This window comes from Theropithecus gelada, chromosome 14, assembly GCF_003255815.1.
Source record: "Theropithecus gelada isolate Dixy chromosome 14, Tgel_1.0, whole genome shotgun sequence".
Taxonomy (NCBI): Eukaryota; Metazoa; Chordata; class Mammalia; order Primates; family Cercopithecidae; genus Theropithecus; species Theropithecus gelada.
The window spans coordinates 12,880,056-12,902,562 of NC_037682.1; the positions used below are offsets into that span (position 1 = coordinate 12,880,056).

At 45.3% G+C, this 22,507-nt stretch overlaps 2 protein-coding genes across 13 annotated transcripts in view; one reads left to right on the forward strand and one right to left on the reverse strand.

The window, feature by feature from the left end:
- Window positions 1-16,238, forward strand: part of CPSF7 (cleavage and polyadenylation specific factor 7) — a 29,360-nt gene extending 13,122 nt beyond the window's left edge. For 3 of the 7 annotated variants that reach the window (XM_025355253.1, XM_025355255.1, XM_025355254.1), the window contains exons 6-10: window positions 1,156-1,570; window positions 1,974-2,092; window positions 5,790-5,958; window positions 6,624-6,791; window positions 14,169-16,238. In XM_025355253.1, coding sequence (XP_025211038.1) covers window positions 1,156-1,570; window positions 1,974-2,092; window positions 5,790-5,958; window positions 6,624-6,786 — 866 coding nt within the window. In that variant the 3' untranslated portion in view covers window positions 6,787-6,791; window positions 14,169-16,238. Of the gene's footprint in view, window positions 1-1,155; window positions 1,571-1,973; window positions 2,847-5,789; window positions 5,959-6,623; window positions 7,159-14,168 lie in introns of those variants that run through there. The other 4 variants (XM_025355257.1, XM_025355256.1, XM_025355252.1 and 1 more) reach the window with 3 other exon arrangements.
- A 4,678-nt stretch (window positions 16,239-20,916) lies between these two features.
- Window positions 20,917-22,507, reverse strand: part of TMEM216 (transmembrane protein 216) — a 7,946-nt gene continuing 6,355 nt past the window's right edge. For 2 of the 6 annotated variants that reach the window (XM_025356543.1, XM_025356546.1), the window contains exons 4-5: window positions 21,792-21,993; window positions 20,917-21,503 (exon numbers count right to left, since the gene is read on the reverse strand). In XM_025356543.1, coding sequence (XP_025212328.1) covers window positions 21,488-21,503; window positions 21,792-21,993 — 218 coding nt within the window. In that variant the 3' untranslated portion in view covers window positions 20,917-21,487. Of the gene's footprint in view, window positions 21,994-22,507 lie in introns of all 6 variants that reach the window. The other 4 variants (XM_025356544.1, XM_025356547.1, XM_025356542.1 and 1 more) reach the window with 2 other exon arrangements.

A 22,507-nucleotide genomic window follows, 5' to 3' on the forward strand; every position in this document is an offset into this window, starting at 1 on the left:
TTGAGACATGAAGAACAAGACAGCACTGACACTGTTTCTGCAGTAGAGAAGTCTAGGTGGTTGTCAGCATAATTGATTCCACCTTAGGCTTTACTCAGGAGCTGGGATTAACTATCGTGTTCTAGTTTAAGGAGCACTCTTTCCCTCCACACTTGCTGCCAATGGCATCTTTCTATTTCTAAGACTTCCCTGGGGCCATGTGATCTTGTTCTATTGGATTCCACATTAAACAGGCTTAAACTGTTAAACTGGAGAGAAGGAACAAGTTTAATCAAGTGACTTGACAGTGTCAGAATCCATGCTTCCAGCTGTTTAAAACATGTTCTGAGCTCCTGTTGTGCACAGCACCATACTGGCATGTGGTGATGGTGTTCCTGTTAGGCTGCCCTGAGGAGTAGAGGATTTTGGCCATTGAAATGTAGCAGGAGTTCCCCAGATTTGAGACATGGTTTGTAGCAAGCTTTTGCTAAGCATCCTTACTGTCAGCTGTGTGTCATGTGCTCATGCTGTGGGCAGATCTTTTATTGGCCTATCTCCCAATTTTTCTTTCACTTAACCTCCAATTGTCTAGTCTTTATGCGTGTCTCTTTCTCACCCTGATTACTGGTTTTAGTATGTAAATAGAAATGTCATCCAGTTCCTGCCACTCCCTCTCTTCCCATAAATTCCCTAGCCAACACCCTGTGGCAAAGAGAACATTTTAAATGTGCAACAGGAAGAGGTTAACTAGTATTAGTTTAAGGAGAGAGGTCCTGAACTCTTCAGGAGATGTGGGGTTTCAAGTCAACTGCAATTCACCTGAACATCAGTGAATACTGTCATTTTCTCATGGGCTATCAGGATCCTTCTACATTTAAAAATAGAACATATATGTAAGGATAAATTAAATCTGTTCTGAAGCACTTCTGGAGTTCTGGATGAAAAACATTCTTTGACAGGATTTAGGACGATACTGTTTTTTGGATTTAATGTCTTTGTCTTTACTGAGTTGCTTCTGACCTTCTCTGAAGCCAAAGAAAAGGCAGATGATTTTACCTTCTTAGCCACTTTAGTCACCTTCCTCTGTAGGGTGTCTAGTAACTCCTGAAGGATGAACTGGTCCTGTGGGTTTATGTAAAGCCTGGGCAGTAACGTTAGTTCTGTTTTGCTTCATAGGAATACCTCCACGGGCCCATTCCCGAGATTCTAGTGACTCTGCTGATGGACGGGCCACACCCTCTGAGAACCTTGTACCCTCATCTGCTCGTGTGGATAAGCCCCCCAGTGTGCTGCCCTACTTCAATCGTCCTCCTTCGGCCCTTCCCCTGATGGGTCTGCCCCCACCACCAATTCCACCCCCACCACCTCTCTCCTCAAGCTTTGGGGTCCCTCCTCCTCCTCCTGGTATCCACTACCAGCATCTCATGCCCCCACCTCCTCGATTACCTCCTCATCTTGCTGTACCTCCCCCTGGGGCCATCCCACCTGCCCTTCACCTCAATCCAGCCTTCTTCCCCCCACCAAACGCTACAGTGGGGCCTCCACCAGATACTTACATGAAGGCCTCTGCCCCCTATAACCACCATGGCAGGTAAGGACTATCTTGTTCCTTTCAGATTTGAGCCAGGGTTAACAAGTGTGTTAAGCATTGTATTCTCCCTGAGAAAGTGAGCACTGAATCCTTGTTCTTTCCCTTATGGATATTCTGTTGTCACAGCATTGACTCCTGGGAAGTAGTTTACAATTTGTTAGTGTTTTCATTTGATGTTTTGATTGCATCTTAACCACTTGACCCAAACCATGTCCTTTAAGTCCCTTTAAGGGACCTTTAAGTCCCTTTTAAAGGTACTTAAATTAAATGCTGGAGCAGGTATTGTGAATGCTACAGATGTCTAGCATTGTTGTGTGTTATGCCAAAATTACAAAAGTATTGTAGAGTACAGTAAAAATAATAAGGGGTGTGAGCAATCAAGGATGGTATTTTCTTTGTACAGCCGAGATTCGGGCCCTCCACCCTCTACAGTAAGTGAAGCCGAATTTGAAGATATCATGAAGCGAAACAGAGCAATTTCCAGCAGTGCCATTTCCAAAGCGGTATCTGGAGCCAGTGCAGGTAACTCATGCTTACCTTCGCTGCCTTCTCCTTAACCTTACTTTTTTTCCTGATTTTGTCATTTCTGCTGGCAAAAGTTCAACAAGATAAAGTTGGAGTACTGTAGATATCAAGAGCGGCACACTTTGAAGAGCAATATGTAACCTGATTTCTTGGCCTTGGGGAAGTCCGACTGTATTACTTAGCCTGTATCTAGGCCTGCCCTCATGAAAACCAACTTAATGCCTGGAATATAAAGAATTAATACAATCTCAATATGGTATTTGCTGTAGAATGAAATTCCTGCCTTGTGGAAATCTCCATCTCAGTGGTTGATCTTTAGGTTTAGTGTCTACCGAATACCAGATATAGACCCTAGGTTTTTTTTAGGAATGATGTCTTGACTGGATAATGTGTTTTTTTGTTTGTTTGTTTTGAGAGGGAGTCGCCCAGGCTGGAATTCAGTGGCGCAATCTTGGCTCACTACAACCTCCTGGGTTCAAGCGATTCTCCTGCCTCAGCCTCCTGAGTAGCTGGGATTACAGGCACTTACCACCACGCCCAGCTAATTTTTTTTTTTTTTTTTTGTAGAGACAGGGTTTCACCATATTGGCCAGGATGGTCTTGAACTCCTGACCTCAAGTGATCCGCCTGCCTCAGCCTCCCAAAGTGCTGGGATTACAGGTGTGAGCCACCACATCTAGCCTAGATAATGGTTTGCTATGAAATCTCATTACATTTGGGAGTCTAAGCAGAGCTGGTAGGTAGCCTGTTCTAAAAAGAGACAAGTCTGTAGATAGTCATCTTAAAGCATGTTATGCCCTTACAGCAAACTTTTGCCCTGCTCTCAGTAGTAAGTGGGTAGAACCAGCAGCCACGATTCTGAAAGCCCTGAGCATAAGATCTTTGGTTTCTAAAAGAAGAGGCTACAGGAAGTTTCAGAGTTCTGGTCCAGTTTTCACATCATGACATTAGCCGTATTCACTTCCTTCCTGTGCGTTCCCTACATGAATGTAAATGTCTGTAGATTATCAGATCTCCTGAGAAATAAGTTAGCCCTAAATATTACCATCTGCTTTCCCTCAGTTTTCATCTTTGCATCATCCTGCCAAACTTTTTTTTTTTTTTTTTTTGAGACAGAGTCTCGCTCTGTGGCCCAGGCTGGAGTGCAGTGGCACGATCTCAGCTCACTGCAAGCTTCGCCTCCCGGGTTCACACCGTTCTTCTGCCTTAGCCTCCCGAGTAGCTGGGACTACAGGTGCCTGCCACCTCGCCCGGCTAGTTTTTTGTATTTTTTAGTAGAGACGGGGTTTCACCGTGTTAGCCAGGATGGTCTCGATCTCCTGACCTCGTGATCCACCCGTTTCGGCCTCCCAAAGTGCTGGGATTACAGGCTTGAGCCACCGCGCCCGGCCCCCATCTTGCCAAACTTGAATCCACAGAGTAGGTTAAAGACAGAAAGTATGTATGTTCCCTTCATTTTTTCCCACCAGAAAAATCTACATTGACATCTAAATTAATCTTTTTAGGCCAGGTGCAGTGGCTCATGCCTGTAATCCCGGCACTTTGGGAGACCAAGGCGGGTGAATCACTTGAGGTCAGGAGTTTGAGACCAACCTGGCCAACATGGCAAAACCCCTTCTCTACTAATAATACAAAAATGAGCCAGTCATGGTGGCACACGCTGTAGTCCCAGCTACTTGGGAGGCTGAGGCATGAGAATTGAGAAGTGCTTAAGTGGTTGAGCCCAGGACGTGGAGGTTGTGGTGAGCCAAGATTGTGCCACTGCACTTCAGCCTGGGCGACAGAGTGAAACTGTGTCTCAGAAAAAAAAAAAAAAAAAATTCCTCTTTTTAAATTCGAAAGTAATATATACCCATGGATTATATGGGTTAAATACACAGAGCAGTATAAAGAAAGTACTCATTGTTCCTTCTTCCTCATCAACCCTTTCACACTAAGATGATCAATAACTGAATCTTGACCTCCTTCCCTTTTTGTTGTTCTCATTCCAGTCATTCAAACCACAAATACTTATTGAAGGTGCCTACAAAAACAGGCAAAAATTCCCTGCCAGGATGGAGCTGATGTCTTCATATTCTTGAGCCTCCACTGGACAGTTTCTCCATAGTTTCTATTCTTGTTGCCTTGCACAGAGGAAGCTGCCAGGCTTCATTTTCACTGGACCCCTGCCTAGATTCATATTTTCTTTGTATTAACTTCTGTCCTTAATGCTCTTGACTTAGCTTGGAAAAGCAAAGTGCAGGTACCCGCCCCATGACCACTATCCCTGAGCCAGGCATTGCTCAGAGTTGGGAAATGAAAGGTCTAGTTTTTTATGACAGCATTATTATTTTTTTTTTTTTGAGACGAAGTCTGGCCCTATTGCCTAGGCCAGAGTAGTGTAGTGGTATGATCCCGACTCGCTGCAACCTCTCCCTCCCAGATTTAAGCAATTCTCCTGCCTCAGCCCCCCAAATAACTGGCATTATAGGTGCATGCCACACCACCTGGCTAGTTTTTGTATTTTTAGTAGAGACCGGGTTTCACCATGTTGGCCAGGCTGGTCTTGACCTCTGGCCTCAAGTGATCTGCCCACCTCGGCCTCCCAAAGTGCTGGGATTACAAGTGTGAGTCACTGCATCCAGCCATAATTTTTTTAATGTATACATATACTACATATATGTATTTTATGTAAATAACATATATATACACATACACATTTGATTGTAGGTTAAAAATAATTTGTAGAAATACACATTGTTTAGAAAGTCTCATGAGGTACAGTGGCTCATACCTGTAATCCCAGCATTTTAGGAGGCCCAGGCAGGAGGATCACTTGAGGCCAGGAATTTGAGACCATCGTGGTCACCATAGTGAGACTCCATCTCTACCAAAAAAATTTGAAAAATAAGCCAGGTGAAGTGGCAGGAGGATTGCTTGAGCCCAGGAGTTCAAGGATGCAGTGAGCTATGATCATACCACTGCACTTCAGCCTGGATGATAAAACAAGACCCGTCTCAAAAACAAAATAGTCCTCTATACAAGGACCACCAATAAGACCACCTTTTATAGTTTAGTATATATTCCTCCAGAATTTTTTTTGTGCATATGACAATTTATATATAATTTTTATTGTTTTACAAAAATGGGATATGGTTTTGAAATTTGCTTGTTTCAATTAGTATATTCTGGACACCTGTTATATCAACATATAAAATTTACTGATCCTTACTAAGTGCCTGGCACTGTGCTAATGGCTTTACATGGATTACTTTGTTGACATACAGGTTTACCTACTGCTTTTTAACAACTATGTAATACTCTATAGAACCAATGTTCCTTTATATAGCCAGATCCTATTGAAGATAATAAACAACACTAAAACACTGTTAAACATACACACTTGTGAACAGAAGTTGAAAATTTTTAGTAGAATTGCTGGCTCAAAAAATATGCACATTGTTTATTTTAATAGATGTCAAATAGCCCCTGGACAGCAATGTGTCAGTTTGTTCATCTGAAAACATCTGTCAGATTCTAAACCGCTGGAATATAGGTGTCATCCAGTTTTACATTTGCAACATCTGCCTCGTCTCTTTTACCGTGGTTGTTTAGGACAGCTAGCTACTCTTGGTTTGTGTCCTCCTGAGTTCTCCTTTTGGTCCAGTTTACCATCTCTCCTCACCCTTGGCCTTTCTCATTCATCCTTTTTCAGGGGATTATAGTGACGCTATTGAGACGCTGCTCACAGCCATTGCGGTTATCAAACAGTCCCGGGTTGCCAATGATGAGCGTTGCCGTGTTCTCATCTCCTCTCTTAAGGACTGTCTTCATGGCATCGAAGCCAAGTCCTACAGCGTGGGTGCCAGTGGGAGCTCTTCCAGGTGAGTTGGTGATTGTGTCCTCACCTACCAGCCCCAAGCAGCACTCTTCCAGGGATAGGGAGTATGGACAAATGGAGCCCAGGGAATCTGGGAAAGACCTTGCTGAAAGTCTGGACCTAAGCCTTCATGTCTTTATGGGGAAGAAACTAATCAGATACTTTCATTAATAAGTGTTGTAACATCTGGAATCTGGTAGGTGAGGCGTGGGCTCATGTAGGAAAAAAATACAGAAAGGTATTGTTAAGAACATGGGCTTTGGAGTGCTACAAGCTTGGATTGGAATCCCAGTTCTGCTGCTAACTCTCTGTATGACCTTCTTGCATATGGAAGTTAGTTAACTTTCCAAGCCTCATTTTTCTCATTTTTTAAAACGGACAATGATGGTATTTATCTTATAGACCTGCTGTAAAGATTAGGTCAGATAATCCATACAAAACTATTAGCACTGCACCTGATAAATTATGTTCTCAATGGATAAATTTACCTGTTAATCATCTTCCCAAAAAAGACTAGTCCTCAAAGAGCTAAAATTCTCAGACAGTGGGCCTATGATAGAGTAATAGAGGAGTAGTTTAGGCAAATATCGGAAGACACCAAAACACCACATTCTTTGGGAAAGAATGTGGTAGGCCCTCTGAGTGAGGCTGAAGGATCTTTCTAATTAGGAAAAGACATCGGTCCCGGGAAAGGTCACCTAGCCGGTCCCGGGAGAGCAGCAGGAGGCACCGGGATCTGCTTCATAATGAAGATCGGCATGATGATTATTTCCAAGAAAGGAACCGGGAGCACGAGAGACACCGGGATAGAGAGCGGGACCGGCACCACTGAGAAAGGTGGGAGAAGCCCCGTTCCTGGCTGCTGGGGGATCTTTTATTAAAAAAAGATTTATAGTGAAGAGTTCTCTCTCTTTAAAGCAAAAGTAAATGCAGCAAGGGTAGGGGGAACTTCTGATTTACATAACTGGAATTGCAGGGCAGATTTTCTGCACATTTGTGGGGAATCTGACTCTGAGATTCAGCTCTTTCTGAGATTTCTGCTTGTTTCTTAACTGAAAAGCCTGGTATCTGAGTGAGAGCATGGTGTCTGCATTCAGGCACCAATTTGAATCCCAGTTCCTCCACTAATAATTGGCCATATTACTTTCTGTTCCACAGTTTCTTCATTTGTAAATGAAGATAATAAAAGCAACTGTCCCAATGACTTGCTAAGTTTTAGTGTGAGAGTCCATGTAGACCATTTAGCACTCATGGTACCTGTCACATAGTTCTCAATAATTAATAGCCATCGTTATTATTATTATGAACTTTCAATTAAAAAAATTAGGAAAATTGACTAAGAATAGTAACGCCATTGCCTACTTAGTTTTCAAGGTGCAACATTAATGATTTTTTTTTTTTTTTTTTTTTTTTGAGACGGAGTCTCACTGTGTCTCCCAGGCTGGAGTGCAGTGGCGTGATCTCGGCTCACTGCAAGCTCCGCCTCCCGGGTTCACGCCATTCTCCCGCCTCAGCCTCCCAAGTAGCTGGGACTACAGGCGCCCGCCACCGTGCCCGGCTAATTTTTTGTATTTTTAGTAGAGACGGGGTTTCACCATGTTAGCCAGGATAGAACATTAATGATTTTAAGAATTAGGCTCGGTACAGTGGCTCACACCTATGATCGCAGCACTTTGGGAGGCCAAGACAGGAGGATTGTTTGAGCCCAGGAGTTCGAGACCAGCCTGGGCAACATAGGGAGACCCTGTCTCTACAAAAAATACAAAAATTAGCCAAGTGTGGTGGTACACATCTCGTGGTCCCAGCTACTTAGGAGGTGGAGGTGGAAGGGTTGCTCAAGCCCAGGAGGTCGAGGCTGCAGTGATCTGTGATTGCACCACTGCACTCCAGACTGAGCAAACAGTGAGACCTTGTCTCAAAAAAGGTGGGGAGGAGGGGTAGGCGGGTGCCTCATGCCTGTAATCCCAGCACTTCAGTAATTTGGGAGGCAGAGGCTAGAGGATCACTTAAGCAGGAGTTTGAGACCAGCCTGAGCAACATAGTGAGACCCTTTTTTTTTTTTTTTTTTTTTGAGACGGAGCCTCACTTTGCTGCCCAGGTTGGAGTGCAGTGGCATGATCTTGGCTCACTGCAAGCTCCGCTCTCCGAGTTCAAGCCATTCTGCCTCAGCCTCCCCAGCAGCTGGGGCTACAGGTACGCCTCACCACGCCCACTGATTTTTCTATTTTTACTAGAGGCGGGACTTCACCATATTGGCCAGGTTGGCCTTGAACTCCTGACTTCGTGATCAGCCCACCTTGACCTCCCAAAGTGCTAGGATTACAGGTGTGAGCCACCACACCCAGCTGATACCCCATCTCTTATTAAAAACAAACAAAAAAAAAGAGGCCGGGCGCGGTGGCTCAAGCCTGTAATCCCAGCACTTTGGGAGGCTGAGACGGGCAGATCACAAGGTCAGGAGATCGAGACCATCCTGGCTAACACGGTGAAACCCCGTCTCTACTAAAAAAAAAAAAAAAATACAAAAAACTACCTGGGCGAGGTGGCAGGTGCCTGTAGTCCCAGCTGCTCGGGAGGCTGAGGCAGGAGAATGGCGTGAACCCGGGAGGCGGAGCTTGCAGTGAGCTGAGATCCGGCCACTGCACTCCAGCCTGGGCGACAGAGACAGACTCCATCTCAAAAAAAGAAAAAGAAAAAGAAAGAAAAATTAGTTTATTTAAAAGATTTTGAAAATTAATATGCTTTAGTCCGAGAGGAGAAAGCTGATCTGAAAAATTATCTTTTAATAGGTTTAGGGGCTTTGTGGTGGATAATTAACCTCAACAGAAGGGTTTTTTGCTTTTGGAAAAGACTTAGTGGCAAGGTTGTTTATTTTGTTGTGTTTTTTGTTTTGTTTTGTTTTTGAGACAGAGTCTCACTCTTTTGCCCATGTTGGAGTGCAGTGGCGTGATCTCGGCTCACTGCAACCTCTGCCTCCTGGTTTCAAGCAGTTCTCTGCCTTGGCCTCCCGAGTAGCTGGGATTACAAGCGCCCACCACCATGCCTGGCTAATTTTTGTATTTTTAGTAGAGACGGGGTTTCACCATCTTGGCCAGGCTGGTCTTGAACTCCTGACTTCGTGATCCACCCGACTTGGCCTCCCAAAGTGCTGGGATTAAAGGCGTGAGCCACCGCGCCTGGCTGTTTTGTTTTTTTAAATAGACACAGGGTCTTGCTCTGTCACCCAGGCTGGAGTGCACTTCCGTGAGGCACTATCATGGCTCTGTAACATCAACCTCCTGGGCTCAGGTGATCTTCCTGCCTCCGCCTCCTGAGGGCTAATTTTTAAGTTTTTTGTAGAGTCTCGCTTTGTTGCCCAGGCTGGTCTTGAACTCCTGGCCTCAAGTGATCCTCCTGCCTCAGCCTCCCAATGTGCTGTGGAATTATGGGCATGAGGCCACTGTGACTGGTTATAATTTTCTTTTGAAGCAAAATGAAAGCAGGAAGCTTGGAGAGAAAAACTGTTAAGTAATGGAGAAGTTCAGTTAAGATTAGTTGGATCCAGGAGCTCTGGCTGTGTCATCCAGACTTTATCTGCATCTCTCAGCTCTGCTTTTCTCTGTTGCTTTCATTCTTAGACAGGCTCCATATTGGTAGGGAGTCAGAGGGGATGCTGCATCTTTAGGTTGCATTCTACCAGCTTAGCAATCCCAATTGAAGGAAAGCTTCTGGAAAGATCGTTTCTAATATATAAGCATATAGGAGCAGGTGTTGACTCTGCTTCTATGGAAATCTTTAAAATAGGCCAGACTGGCTAGGGGTCTATCTGTAGTTCCTGGAGGCCACTGCGTGACCCAGGTAACTTCAGGGTCCTTTCTCAATTTTGTGGTTGCAGATTGTCTCTAGGACTTCTCATTTTTCTGTCTCATATCAAGTACATTAAGAAGATGTCCTTGGCTGGGCGCAGTGTCTCACGCCTGTAATCCCAGCACTTTGGGAGACCAAGGTGGGTGGATCACAAGGTCAGGAGATCGAGACCATCCTGGCTAACACGGTGAAACCCCGTCTCTACTAAAAATACGAAAAATTAGCCGGGTGTTATGGCGGGCACATGTAGTCCCAGCTACTTGGGAGGCTGAGGCAGGAGAATGGCGTGAACCCGGGAGGTGGAGGTTGCAGTGAGCCGAGATCGCACCACTCTACTCCAGCCTGGGCGAAAGAGTGAGACTTTGTCTCAAAAAAAAAAAAAGAAAAAGATGTCCTTGATCTTTTGCCTGCTTGATCTAAAGTAATGGTAATTGAAAAGGAAGGTGAGGGGAAAGAATAGTAGTTCTGTTTGGTGTTTTTGGGATGGTGATGTCTGGATGAAGAAGGAGAAAGAAACTCTCACCACCTTTGAGCCCCTGTAGTTCATGAGCAATAGCTGGAATGTAAATAGTTGGAAAATACTAAAAACCAAAATACTCCTTTTAGGTTTGGCTACTGCCCTCTATCTTGTTCTTTGGCCATTAGCTTAAAAACATTTATAGCCAGGAATTGTTTTTATCTTCTCCCAAAAGAGGCAAATAAGTGGGAAGATGAAAAATTACTAGTATTTTTGTCTCTGTTCTCTGTTGTTAGCCACTCATTTATTCCACAAAATCCTAGAGTGCTTAACATCATTGAAATCTAGGATAACCCATGTAGAATCAACAGTTAGGCTGTGGGTTCTAGGTACTTCTTTCTAGATTTTGCAACAGGTTGAGTTTGGGGAGATGCCCACGTATCCTCTGGAAAAGCAGACACTAATGTAGATGGAGACCACAAACAACTTTGGCCTAACTCAGTCTCAGGTGGGCCTGAGGGCAGGCATTAGAGTAGGTCTTGGTCCAGTCCTCACTCTGTTTTCTTGTTTTGAGTCTGCACAGTTGCTGGTGTTACTTGTGGATTGAAAAGCACATGTAGGCTACAGTGTATGTCTTTTGGAGCTGACTGGGATGAGAGTGACCAGGGAGGTGATAGCTGACCTGTGCAGAGCATGAACTGTCGTCTTTGGGGCTGCATTCAGTTTAGTAGTTAGAACATGACTGCATGTCACCATTCCTGATGGCTTTGCTCCTGACAGCCCTAGGACAGGGAAATTACCAGCGAGATCCACTGATCCAGCAGTAGTTTGAGAATTAAACATCTCAACCTGAGTCTTTAGCTGTCACTTTGCATTATTTCTTCCACTTATAAAATGGGGCCAGGCACAGTGGCTTACTCCTGTAACTTCAACTATTTGGGAGGCCGAGAGGGGCAGATCACTTGAGCTCAGGGACTGGCCTGGGGAATATGGCAAAACACTCGTATCTACCAGAAATACAAAACTAGCTGGGCATGGTGGTGTGCTCCTGTAGTCCCAGCTACTTGGGGGGGCTGAGGTGGGAGGAGTCCCAGCTACTTGGGGGCACTGAGGCGGGAGGATCGCTTGAGCCCGGGAGATGGAGGCTGCAGTGAGCCATGTTTATGCCACTGCACTCCAGCCTGGGCAATAGAGCAAGACCTCGTCTCAAAAAATAATAGTAATAAAAATAAAATAAGACGAGACTATTTCTCCCATTATGAGGATAACTCTCTTTTGGTAACTTTGAAAATGCCGTAACAATATTGCCTAGAAAACAGTCATTTGACTTGTGTAGGCCCATGACAAGATGGGAAAAATTAACTCTGAGGCACGTTTTCTACTTCCCCACTTTTCCTGGTCACCCCTTTGATATGGTGGTTATTTCATCTGAATAATACAGTCTAAAAGCACTGAATCAGGCACCCCAAGAATGTCAATTTCTTACATTCTCACCCTAAGGACTCTTATTTCCATCTGTAGTGACCAAGTAATGGCTTAGGAAGTTTCATGTTGGGAAGATGGTACATGGTCCTCATTTATAGCAACCTTTTAGTTAGAAATGAATCGTATTTATATTCTATGATGACAGGTGTTCCGTGAGAGTGAAAGGTACATTTTGTTCAGAGGCAGCAATAGAACAGTAGCCTTCTTTGTCCATCTTTTCTCAGCATAGGACCCAGTTCTGGGGCCTGAAGGCTAATTGGCCCAGTGAGGGAATCTCTGATTTCTGCCTGCATTCCAACATTGGCACCAAAATGTAGCCATGGAGATTTAAGAATTGAGTGCTGTGGCTTGCTTCTCTTGGTGTACAAGTTATTCTCTGCAACCTGTGTCTTCAACTTTTTGTAGTTCTCAACTATGTCAGTTATCTCATTATTTTAGGATATTATGCTACTTGAAATATAGTCATTCTCACCTCTTTCCTATACTCATTATCCATTGAAAACTGAGCTTTCTCTTCAATTTGGATCTAATTCAAAGATTCAGAAGCCCTAATGGTATGAAATTGAGTGCACTGAGGGCTTCAGTTTTCCCTTAGAGAAAATGGAACAAATACCAGCCTGCATAGGTGTTTAGACAGGCCAGGAAGGCTTAGGTCATATAGATTCTGAGGACCCAAGCTGAAAATAGTGTCATTTCGGTGTGTAGAAGGATCAGGGAGGACGTAGATGTCTCCTCTAGGTTTTATTTATTTATTTTTTTTTTTTTTGAGACGGAGTCTCGCTCTGTCACCCAGGCTGGAGTGCAGTGGCCAGATCTCAGCTCACTGCAAGCTCCGCCTCCCGGGTTCACGCCATTCTCCTGCCTCAGCCTCCCGAGTAGCTGGGACTACAGGCGCCTGCCACCTCGCCCGGCTAAGTTTTTTTTTTGTATTTTTAGTAGAGACGGGGTTTCACTGTGTTAGCCAGGATGGTCTCGATCTCCTGACCTCGTGATCCGCCCGTCTCGGCCTCCCAAAGTGCTGGGATTACAGGCTTGAGCCACCGCGCCCGGCCCTCCTCTAGGTTTTATAAGGCCACTTTACAGAAGTAGTTATGTAAAAGGTAAACATTTGTGTGTAGGCTGTGTTGCTGGTTTGGGCATTAGGAGAAATTCTAATTCCTCATTTTCCCTTTGACTATTAATAATGTTTTATATGCTCAGACTGACCATACCACCACCCACAGATGGATATTGCAGCATTGGAACAGGGGCTGAGTGTACTAGGAACTTTGTTTGGTGGCCATGTGACAGGTGGCTTAATAGACCCTTATTTTGGGGTAAAAGTTGTGTTTTTTTTTTTTTTAATGAGACGGAGTCTCGCTCTGTCACCCAGGCCAGAGCGCAGTGGCGCGATCTCGGCTCACTGCAAGCTCCACCTCCCGGGTTCACGCCATTCTCCTGCCTCAGCCTCCCCAGTAGCTGGGACTACAGGCACCCACCACCACGCCCGGCTAATTTTTTGTATTTTTAGTAGAGACAGGTTTCACCATGTTAGTCAGGATGGCCTCAGTCTCCTGACCCTGTGATCTGCCCGTCTCGGCCTCCCAAAGTGCTGGGATTACAGGCATGAGCCACCGCGCCCGGCCGGGTAAAAGTTCTTAACTGCATTTAGGTTTCTTCCATGCTCTGCTTTCTGTTCTGGCCTGGCCACGTGACTCCTGCTTAGTGTTAGTATGTTTCCTGGTTCCTCACCCATGGCTGTCATGCGAGGAAAGACTTAAAAATCTCTTGAGTTTTAGTACATCTTGGAAAATCTCTGGGGCTGTGTTTGTGCATACACGTACTCATAAAAGCACTTTTAGCCAGGACTCCTTTAAAAAGAAAAAAAAAAAGGATTTAAGAGTTTCCTGTGTATGTGCATCCTGCCTGCTAGAACCTCTTGGGTGTTTGGGGATTAATGGATTTGGTTGTGTACATACTTGTTTCTTTACCACTAAACCTCCCATTTCCAGATTTTTCCCCCTTCCCCTTAAGGTAAGCTATGACTTGCACAGAATAGATTTCTGAACCCATATTTAAACTCACCTTATTCCCTTTTAGTAACTTTTCTTGAAATGTGTCAGAGTTTCCATACTTTGGCAGCCAAAGTCTCCTTTTCAGTCAAACTTTCAGAGACCTCATTTCATTCTGTTTTTTCACCTAATCTTTATAGTGGATGTCACTGCTTTTTTTCTCTCTACACACTGTAGCTTCTCCTCCAACCATTCCTCACCACTTCTAGTGTCAGACAATGCTGCTTTGTTTTCCCAGGCTTGCATTCTCTGTCTGCATTCCCTACTTCTTATGTTGTAGCATTAGAAAATGTGTGTTTTATATAAGCCCCTGTCATTCAGAAAGTAACCTCTAACTTGTGTTTTCTTTCTTCTCTTCTGATGTTCTCATTGCAGGAGTCTGGTTGGAAGCAAATGTTTTTTTAATGGACTTGCATCTCCTCACCTTGATCAGGACTAAAGGACGGAGGCCGCCCCACCCCCTTCCCTTTCCTCCAAACCCCTAACTCCCTCCAGACACCCAGGGAATACCCTCTGCCCCACAGGATTGAAGACTGCTTGGCAGCCCTCCCAATCCCACAGCTCCTGTTTGCCAGGGGAAAGAACCTAAAGACTTCGTGTGATTGGGAGGGGTGGCAGACAGGAAGAAAAGAACATGTCCAGGCCCCTGGTCTCCATAGAGAATGGTGCTTTGTCCAAGAAAACGTATGAGTTTCTGATTCTCCGGGAGCAGTTCAATGGTGAGGTTGATGGGAAGACTTCCTTCCCAAAGAAAATAGATCCTCCATGCAGGATCTAGGAGAGTGACTGGGTGTGCCAAAATATGCCCAGGGTCCTGCCCTCAGCACTAGATTTAATGGGGCCAAGAGGGTCCAAACCCCCTTGCTAACATACCACTTCTTTGTTTAACTCCTTTACCTTCCCAGCCCTTTGAGGAGGGACCATGAGAACAGAAATTACCTTATGCAAAGCTACTTCTGTTCCTGCTTTCCCTCTCACGTATTGACGGTTTATTTCCTTGACCTCCCAGAGGGCTGAACTCTTTCAAGTCTGCGCTGCCCAGCCTTCTCAGTGGACTTGCCCCTCCTAAGCAGAGAAGGCCTATGAGGTTGCTTTCTGCTGGGAAGCCTGGCAGAGCCAATTACCACCCTCTGCTGCTTAGTGCTTGGGTACCTCTTGCAATAACCAGCTCTTAGTTGTTCCCTTTCCCTGGGGCTTTTCCATTTAACACATGGAGCCCTTCCCCCAGAAGGCTACTTCCTTGTTTTAGAGGAAGGTACTGCCCATTGGGAGATGGGGACATTGGGACCTCAGCAATGAAGAACCCTTGTGAAGTAACCAGGAGGAATGGGGAAAGAAGCAAGTTGGGCAGGATATGGCCTACTTTCATAGGCTTTTCTTCTTTCAGGTTTGATGTAAGCATGGGCTTGCATCCCCCAGGTACATACTTTTACTTATTGTGGGATAACCTGGCACTAGTAGGCAGGTAAAGTCACAAATTTGGTGTCTTTTCACCTTTTGACTGTTGACTTAATAGCTCCTCTCACTCTGCCTGGAGATACTTCCTGCCTCAGATGAGGAGCCAGAAGAAACAAAGCCCGACTTGAATGAACTCAGCTCAAGAGTTCTAAGGACCAGCATTCTGGGGGCCATTTTCTCTACAGGCAAATGGAATTGCTTTTCCATAACATCCAAATTGTAATGTGGTTGCTGCTGAAGGAGGAGGCAGCAGCGAGGTCCTGCGGTACCCATGGGGTGATGCTACTTCTGCATGCATCTACAGGGCATCTGACATCTAACATGAGATGTGGCATGTGAGATGAGACTTGGCATGTGAGACATAGGGTCACTAGAGACCCTTCTGGGTCAGAGGAGAGAGACTGAATTGGACTAAACCCTTCCTCTGTTCCCAGCACGTTTCTCATATAGCCCTCAGTCACTGAGGGAGTCCCCCGCAGGGTTGGAGAGGCACATTCCCTTGGGACAGAGGCTACAGGTTGGAGCTTTTTTCCCCTGTCCCCCAATCCCATCCCCACCTCCACTTCAGAACATGGCACCCCACCCAACTGGCCAAGTGTTAAGTGATGTGCTTATTGAGAGCAACTCCGGGTGTCTTTTAAAATGTAGAGAAAAACAAGGTGACAGTTTAAGGAAAAATATATATAGAATACCAGAAATGCCGTTTGCCCGGAGAATTTTTTTCTCCCCATTTTTGTTTTGTTTTTACTCTCAATGACACAATTTTTAGTTTTATTTCCTGATAGCAAAAGGAAAAAAAAACACCCATCCCTCAAAAAGGCCAAGGTCCCGTCCCCCTGTTGTCGGTGATTTGTTTGTCTTTCTGATAGGTTGAAAATTGTGTAATAAACTTGATGACGCTGTCAATCTTTTATACTGCATTGTATTTTTTTCCTTTTGTAACAAAATATTTTTAAATAATAAATGGGGTGTGAGCTGTTTTATGGATTCTGCATTGAATAGATTTGTTGAGGTGTCTGGGGTATGGGCATGGGCTGATGTAGACACGAATACCGTGAAATGCCAAGTTCTTAGCCAGGATTGCATGTCAGGCAGTGATACATGGCTCTAGTTGACTGTGGAAAGCCTCCTAAGAGACCTCTAATGCAAACCTTTGGAGGCATCCCTTAAGGTTTAGCTTTTTTCCTTGGCCATCTAAACGTTTAAGCTGGTTAAACTTCCAAGTTATTATCCTTTACCCTTCAAGATTCCTGGCCGGGCGCGGTGGCTCACGCCTGTAATCCCAGCACTTTGGGAGGCCGAGGCGGGCGGATCACAAGGTCAGGAGATCGAGACCACAGTGAAACCCCGTCTCTACTAAAAATACAAAAAATTAGCCGGGCGCGGTGGTGGGCGCCTGTAGTCCCAGCTACTCAGGAGGCTGAGGCAGGAGAATGGCGTGAACCCAGGAGGCGGAGCTTGCAGTGAGCCGAGATCGCGCCACTGCACTCCAGCCTGGGCGACAGCGCGAGACTCCGTCTCAAAAAAAAAAAAAAAAAGATTCCTAAGACTTATTTTCAGAGCAAATGTTCTACCTTGTACAGTCAAATTCCAATGTCAAGTTCAAGAAGGGAAGAATCTTTTGATAGGAGTTAGAAGACCTGACTGGTAGTGCCTAGTTCACCACCTGTAAATATGGACAAGCAGTGTAACCCTGGTCTTTTTCACCTACAAAATGAAAATAATAGCTGTTCTGCCTTCTGCACGTGAATGTTTTAAGAAACAGATAACAAATGTGAATGTTTTATCAACTAAATATGAGGAAGTATATAGTGTGGGTGATCTTGGGCTCCAGAAAAGCTTTTGGCTTTAAAAAGCCAGGTGAAGGAGGGTTCAATGATAAAAAAGTGAGCCACAGACCAGTTGATAATGTGTATTGGTACCAGGAATGGCAAGATGAGTGTAAAAACAAGCTTTAGGAGAAGAGACATTCCATAGAGGGGCTATCAAGATGTGAAACTTAAAGGAGGAAAAAAAAGTAGTTGGAATACCTCAGAATGTAAACTATTACTTTCAAATTGGGTTCCATGGTAACCCACATCTTAGTTGTACGTCATGCTTGCTAAGACACCTGTTCCTATGCTGTAGCAATCTCTAGTTAAGGTCTAGGTGTCTGGTTTTTATGCCCCAGATGACTTACAAACTAAATTGTGAGGACTGGTAGCTTAGAGGCAAAATTGAGCTGCATCTAGGAGGTACCATGGTGGTGTAGAAAAGGAAGGACTTTATGGTTACTCTAGGTTCAAATCCCAATTCCATTTCTAAGCTGAATGCCCTTGGACACATGACTTAACATCTGATAATTTCCTTCTGCCTCATAGGATCATTATATGAATGAAATAACACTGCCAGGCACTGGATGATTAGTAGTCTCCACAAGCTGCTGCCATGGTATGGAGCCAGAATCTGAATCTGTGTCCTAAATGCTTCCTAAACTGGGCCAGACCACTGCAGTCACTTGCTGGTTCTAGCCATGAGTGTGAGTAGCTGAGCAGGCCTCTGCCAGTTTATGTCCAGGGCCTGTTGCTTTGCTCAGTTCTTGCCACTGTCCCAGAATGTTGGCACCTCCAGTTCTGTGTGGACTGTAAAGCGCTTCCCTTGACTCTAGTGAGCACAGCCTCTGGCCACGATAAATCTCAAAGACTAGCTACACTGATTCCTGTCCTCCACTGCCTCGGTTTCTGTTGTATGTCTTAATCACGTGACTAACTACATCTACACAGGTGGTTCCATCAAGCATCAGAAAAATGAACATTTATCAAGCAGCCCACAGGAAGCACAATGTCCTAAACCTCCACATAACCATCCAGTAAACAAGAGGACTTCCTATTCCTAATCACAGCCTCATTTTCAACCATCATCCTCATCCTCATATGAGGATATGGAATTTCCTTGATCCGGACAGACTCCTAAGGCAAGAGTTCTAGTTCTACCTGTTAATAACCAGATGTGTGGTGCTGGTTACGTCACTTCTCACCTCTAAGCCTGCAAAGTCTGGGGTTAGACTTGGTTCATCTCTAAGATAGGTCTTTAAATTCTAATGGATTTTATAAGGTGCCCTTAAACTTCCAATTGAGCCTTTCAATCATTTATCTATATTGCTGTGGGGGTGAGCTTAACCAGTGAACCTCTAAATTAAATAGGCCATACAGAATGGGCTCTCTTCCAGTTTGATACCAGTGATTTCTTCAAAACAGGGATAAAGTAGCAGAAAAGTGGTATTAGTGGGATTTGTGATTATCAGGGCAGTTCCTATTGAAGGTTTTGTTACTGTTTCATGGTTGATTAGATCTATCTACTCTGGTTTTTGGATAGTCCCCAAGGGCAGCTGGGAGGCAAGGGCACATAAGGGGTAGGAAACAAAAAAAAAGCATCAGTGCTTTGGACAGCAGAGCCCCTCAGGATGAGAATGAGCCTGATCATAGTAAGAGTTAAAAACCAGCATAGAATGCTTAAAGTTACATTTTACTTTGAGTAAGAGCAGATAATCTAGGATTCATCTGAAAGCAGACAGAAGAGCCTCAAGGTTTTCTGAAGTAGATTCTGTCACGGCTCCTCGTGGCTTCTTGGAATTAAAAAACATGGCCACTGCTGGGTGCAGTGGCTCACGCCCGTAATCCCAGGACTTTGGGAGGCCGAGGCGGGTGGATCACCTGAGGTCAGGAGTTCGAGACCAGCCTAGTCAACATGGTGAAACCCTGTGTCTACTGAAAATACAAAAATTAGCCGGGCGTGGTAGCGGGCACCTGTAATCCCAGCTACTTGGAAGGCTCAGGCAGAAGAATCGCTTGAACCTGGGAGGTGGAGGTTGCAGTGAGCCGAGATCGCACCATTGCACTCCAGCCTGGGCGACAAGAGCGAAACTCTGTCTCAAAAAAAAAAAAAAGAAAAAAAACCACATAGCCACTACCAAGAAAAACAGGAATAATATTAAAGATGCTTACTTGGAGAAAGGAAGTATACATTGATCTAGAGTGACAGTTCTCCAGCTTAAAAAAAAAAAAAGTGTTCCTTTTATGTTAATTCCAAATTTTGTTTTTGAGACAGGGTCTCACTCCTGCACAAGGTGGAGTACAAACATAGCTCCCTGCAGTCTTGACCTCCTGGGCTCAAGCTATCCTCCTGCCACAGGCTCCTGAGTAGCTGGGACTACAGGTGTGCCTCACTACACCTGGCTCATTTTTAAATTTTTTTTTTTTTTTTTTTGAGACAGAGTCTTGCCCTCTGTCATCCAGGCTGGAGTAGAGTGGCGCAATCTCGGCTCACTGCAACCTCCGCCTCCTGGGTTCACGCCATTCGCCTGCCTCAGCCTCTCAAGTAGCTGGGACTACAGGCACCCACCACCACGCCTGGCTAATTTTTTTTTTTTTGTATTTTTAGTAGAGATGGGGTTTCACCATGTTAGCCAGGATGGTCTCAATCTCCTGACCTCGTGATCTGCTTGCCTCACCCTCCCAAAGTGCTGGGATTACAGGCTTGAGCCACCGCGCCTGGCCGAATTTTTAAATTTTTTTGTAGAGACAAGGTTCTCACCATATTACCTAGGCTGGTCACAAATTCCTGGACTCATGTGATCCTCCTGCTTCAGCCTCCCAACGTGTTGGGATCACAAGTGTAAGCCACTGTGCCAGGCCTCAAAATACTAAAATAAGTGACCAAAAAAAAATCAGCTGGTTGCAGTCGCTCACACCAGTACTCCTAGCACATTAGGAGGTAGAGGCAGGACTGCTTGAGCTCAGGAGTTAGAGACCAGTCTGAGCAACAGAGTGAGACCCTATCTCTACAACGAATACAAAAATTAGTTGGCTGGGCACGGTGGCTCACGCCTGTAACCCCAGCACTTTGGGAGGCCAGCAGGCAGATCACGAGGTCAGGAGTTTGAGACCAGGCTGGCCAGCATGGTGAAACCCCGTCTCTACCAAAAATACAAAAAAAAATTAGCCCGGCATGGTGGTGCACACCTGTATTCCCAGCTACTTGGGAGGCTGAGGCAGGAGAATCGCTTAAACCCAGGAGGCAGAGGTTGCGGTACGCTGAGATCGTGCCACTGCACTGCAGTCTATCCAGTCTAGGTGACAGAGTGAGACCCCGTCTCAAAAAAAAAAAAAAAAAGCCAGGCATGATGGTGTGTGCCTGTAGTCCCACCTACTTGAGAGGCTGATGTGGGAGGATCGCATGAGCTAGGGAGGCAGAGGTTGCAGTGAGCCAAGATCATGCCACTGCACTGCAGCCTGGATGACAGACTGAGACACTGTCTCCAAACTTTAAAAAAAAAAAAAAGTTAGTTTAGAATACGCTTCTTCCAGTTACACATGGCCCACTGGAAAAGAGCTAACAATTCCCTGTAAGAAGAGTGAGACCAGATGCTGACTTTGGGGCAGAGTGAAGCAAATAAGCAGTCTTTTGCATGATGAGAGACTTGAAGAAGATACAGAGGATGGCAGTGCATTCAGGGTTTAATTTAGGCTGCAGCTTGGGGAAGAAAATCAGTGGTCATCACTGCCTTTGTGTGCACGCTGTATCACTAAGCAAAGCTCCTGAGAACAAACCGCTGGGATAGTCACAACCCTCTCTTGGAGTAGATGAATTCTAGGGACAGGTGCCATAAGGAAAGGCTGCAACTCCCACAACAGAAAATACATATTTATTAAAAATAAAGTTAGTTTCATGATGACAGTAGAAAAATAACACTATGAGCTACTAAAAACGTTCTGGAAACTCAGTCTCCGAGGACTGGGGTGAGAGGCTTTCGCATCACTCTGGAAACCCACCAACATGAGGCTCTCTGTGCTCATGTGGGACAGGTATGGCACAACTCGTACAGGGAGCATGTGGCTCAGGTCCTGCTTGAAGCCCAAGGAGCCTAGATGGTCCACACGAGATGCTCTGGCCACGGTGATCAAAGAGAAGAACTTGAGGTCAGCAGGGGACTGGTTCTGAGAAGGGGCAGGATGGGAATAACCTTGCCCGTCCCTATGCTGGAGTGTAGAACAGTCTCTCGAGTTGATGGTCCTGGTTTAGAAGATGGCACCCACTGGTCTTATGCTGAGTTGCTTGCCCAAATGTATGTGCTGAAGAAAAGCCACACAGCCTTTCTCAGGATAACTTGCCCCACCAATTCTCACTGGTGTGGCTAAAGTACCAGAAGCAATATGTGTGGTGTCAGCCTGATGGGCTGCTGGCTGAAATTCTGTACTTCAAATTCTGTTCATACTGATGGCAGAAAGAAAGAAAATGTTAAAAGACCAGTGAATGAGAGTAGCTGGCCTCAACTGTTCTATATTCCAAGTCTCCTGGCCCCAAAGAATAGGGAGAGTATCCTCCCTGAGTGGGAATCGATCTACCTACCCTAAACAGGAAAGGCAATCCACTAGCCACCCCTTTCCCCCACTAGAGAAAAGTCTTCTAGATCCCTTAGGCTTCAGAAGAATACTGAATCCCTCCCTTGGATGGGAACCCAACCCTCTGGTGATGAGAAATGGTCCCTCAGCAAAGCAGTACCTGGAGAAAGCAGCCAAGGTGAGCACCTCAAGTAAAAGCTCTGAGCCACAGAAGAAGAGCAAGATGCCGTTCATGATGGCTTCCAGGCGGAGTACATAGGTCTGCAGCAGCAGGTAATAGGAGGCCATCATGGCAGATGGGAAGGTCAAGGCCACGCTAATACTGAGTGGCATCTTTCGTTGGCAAAGGTTTCCCTTTGTACCTGTGTCAGACAGAACCCATGGAGTCATCTCCAAATGGTCTGCTTTTCCTGGTCCAGGGGAAAGATGTGGGAGATGTGATGGAATGGCAAGGCACAAAAAATGATCCTGAGTGGGGTGCACAGATTTATAAATGGGGTCCCACTGTACTGAAAGTTTGAGGCTTGGCAGAGTTACAAGATTAAAGTCACTTAATCCAGAGGTCCTGCTTCCAGTCTGGTCCCCACTCAAGGGACAATGGGATCTTTATTTGGGAAAAAAAAATTTTTTTTATTATAAAAATAATATATAATCATTTAAAATTTTTTTTTTTTTTTTTTTTTTTGAGGCGGAGTCTTCACTCTGTCGCCCAGGCTGGAGTGCAGTGGCACCATCTCAGCTCACTGCAAGCTCCGCCTCCCGGGTTCACGCCATTCTCCTGTCTCAGCCTCCCGAGTAGTTGGGACTACAGGCGCCCGCCACCACGCCCGGCTAATTTTTTGTATTTTAGTAGAGACGGGGTTTCACCGTGTTAGC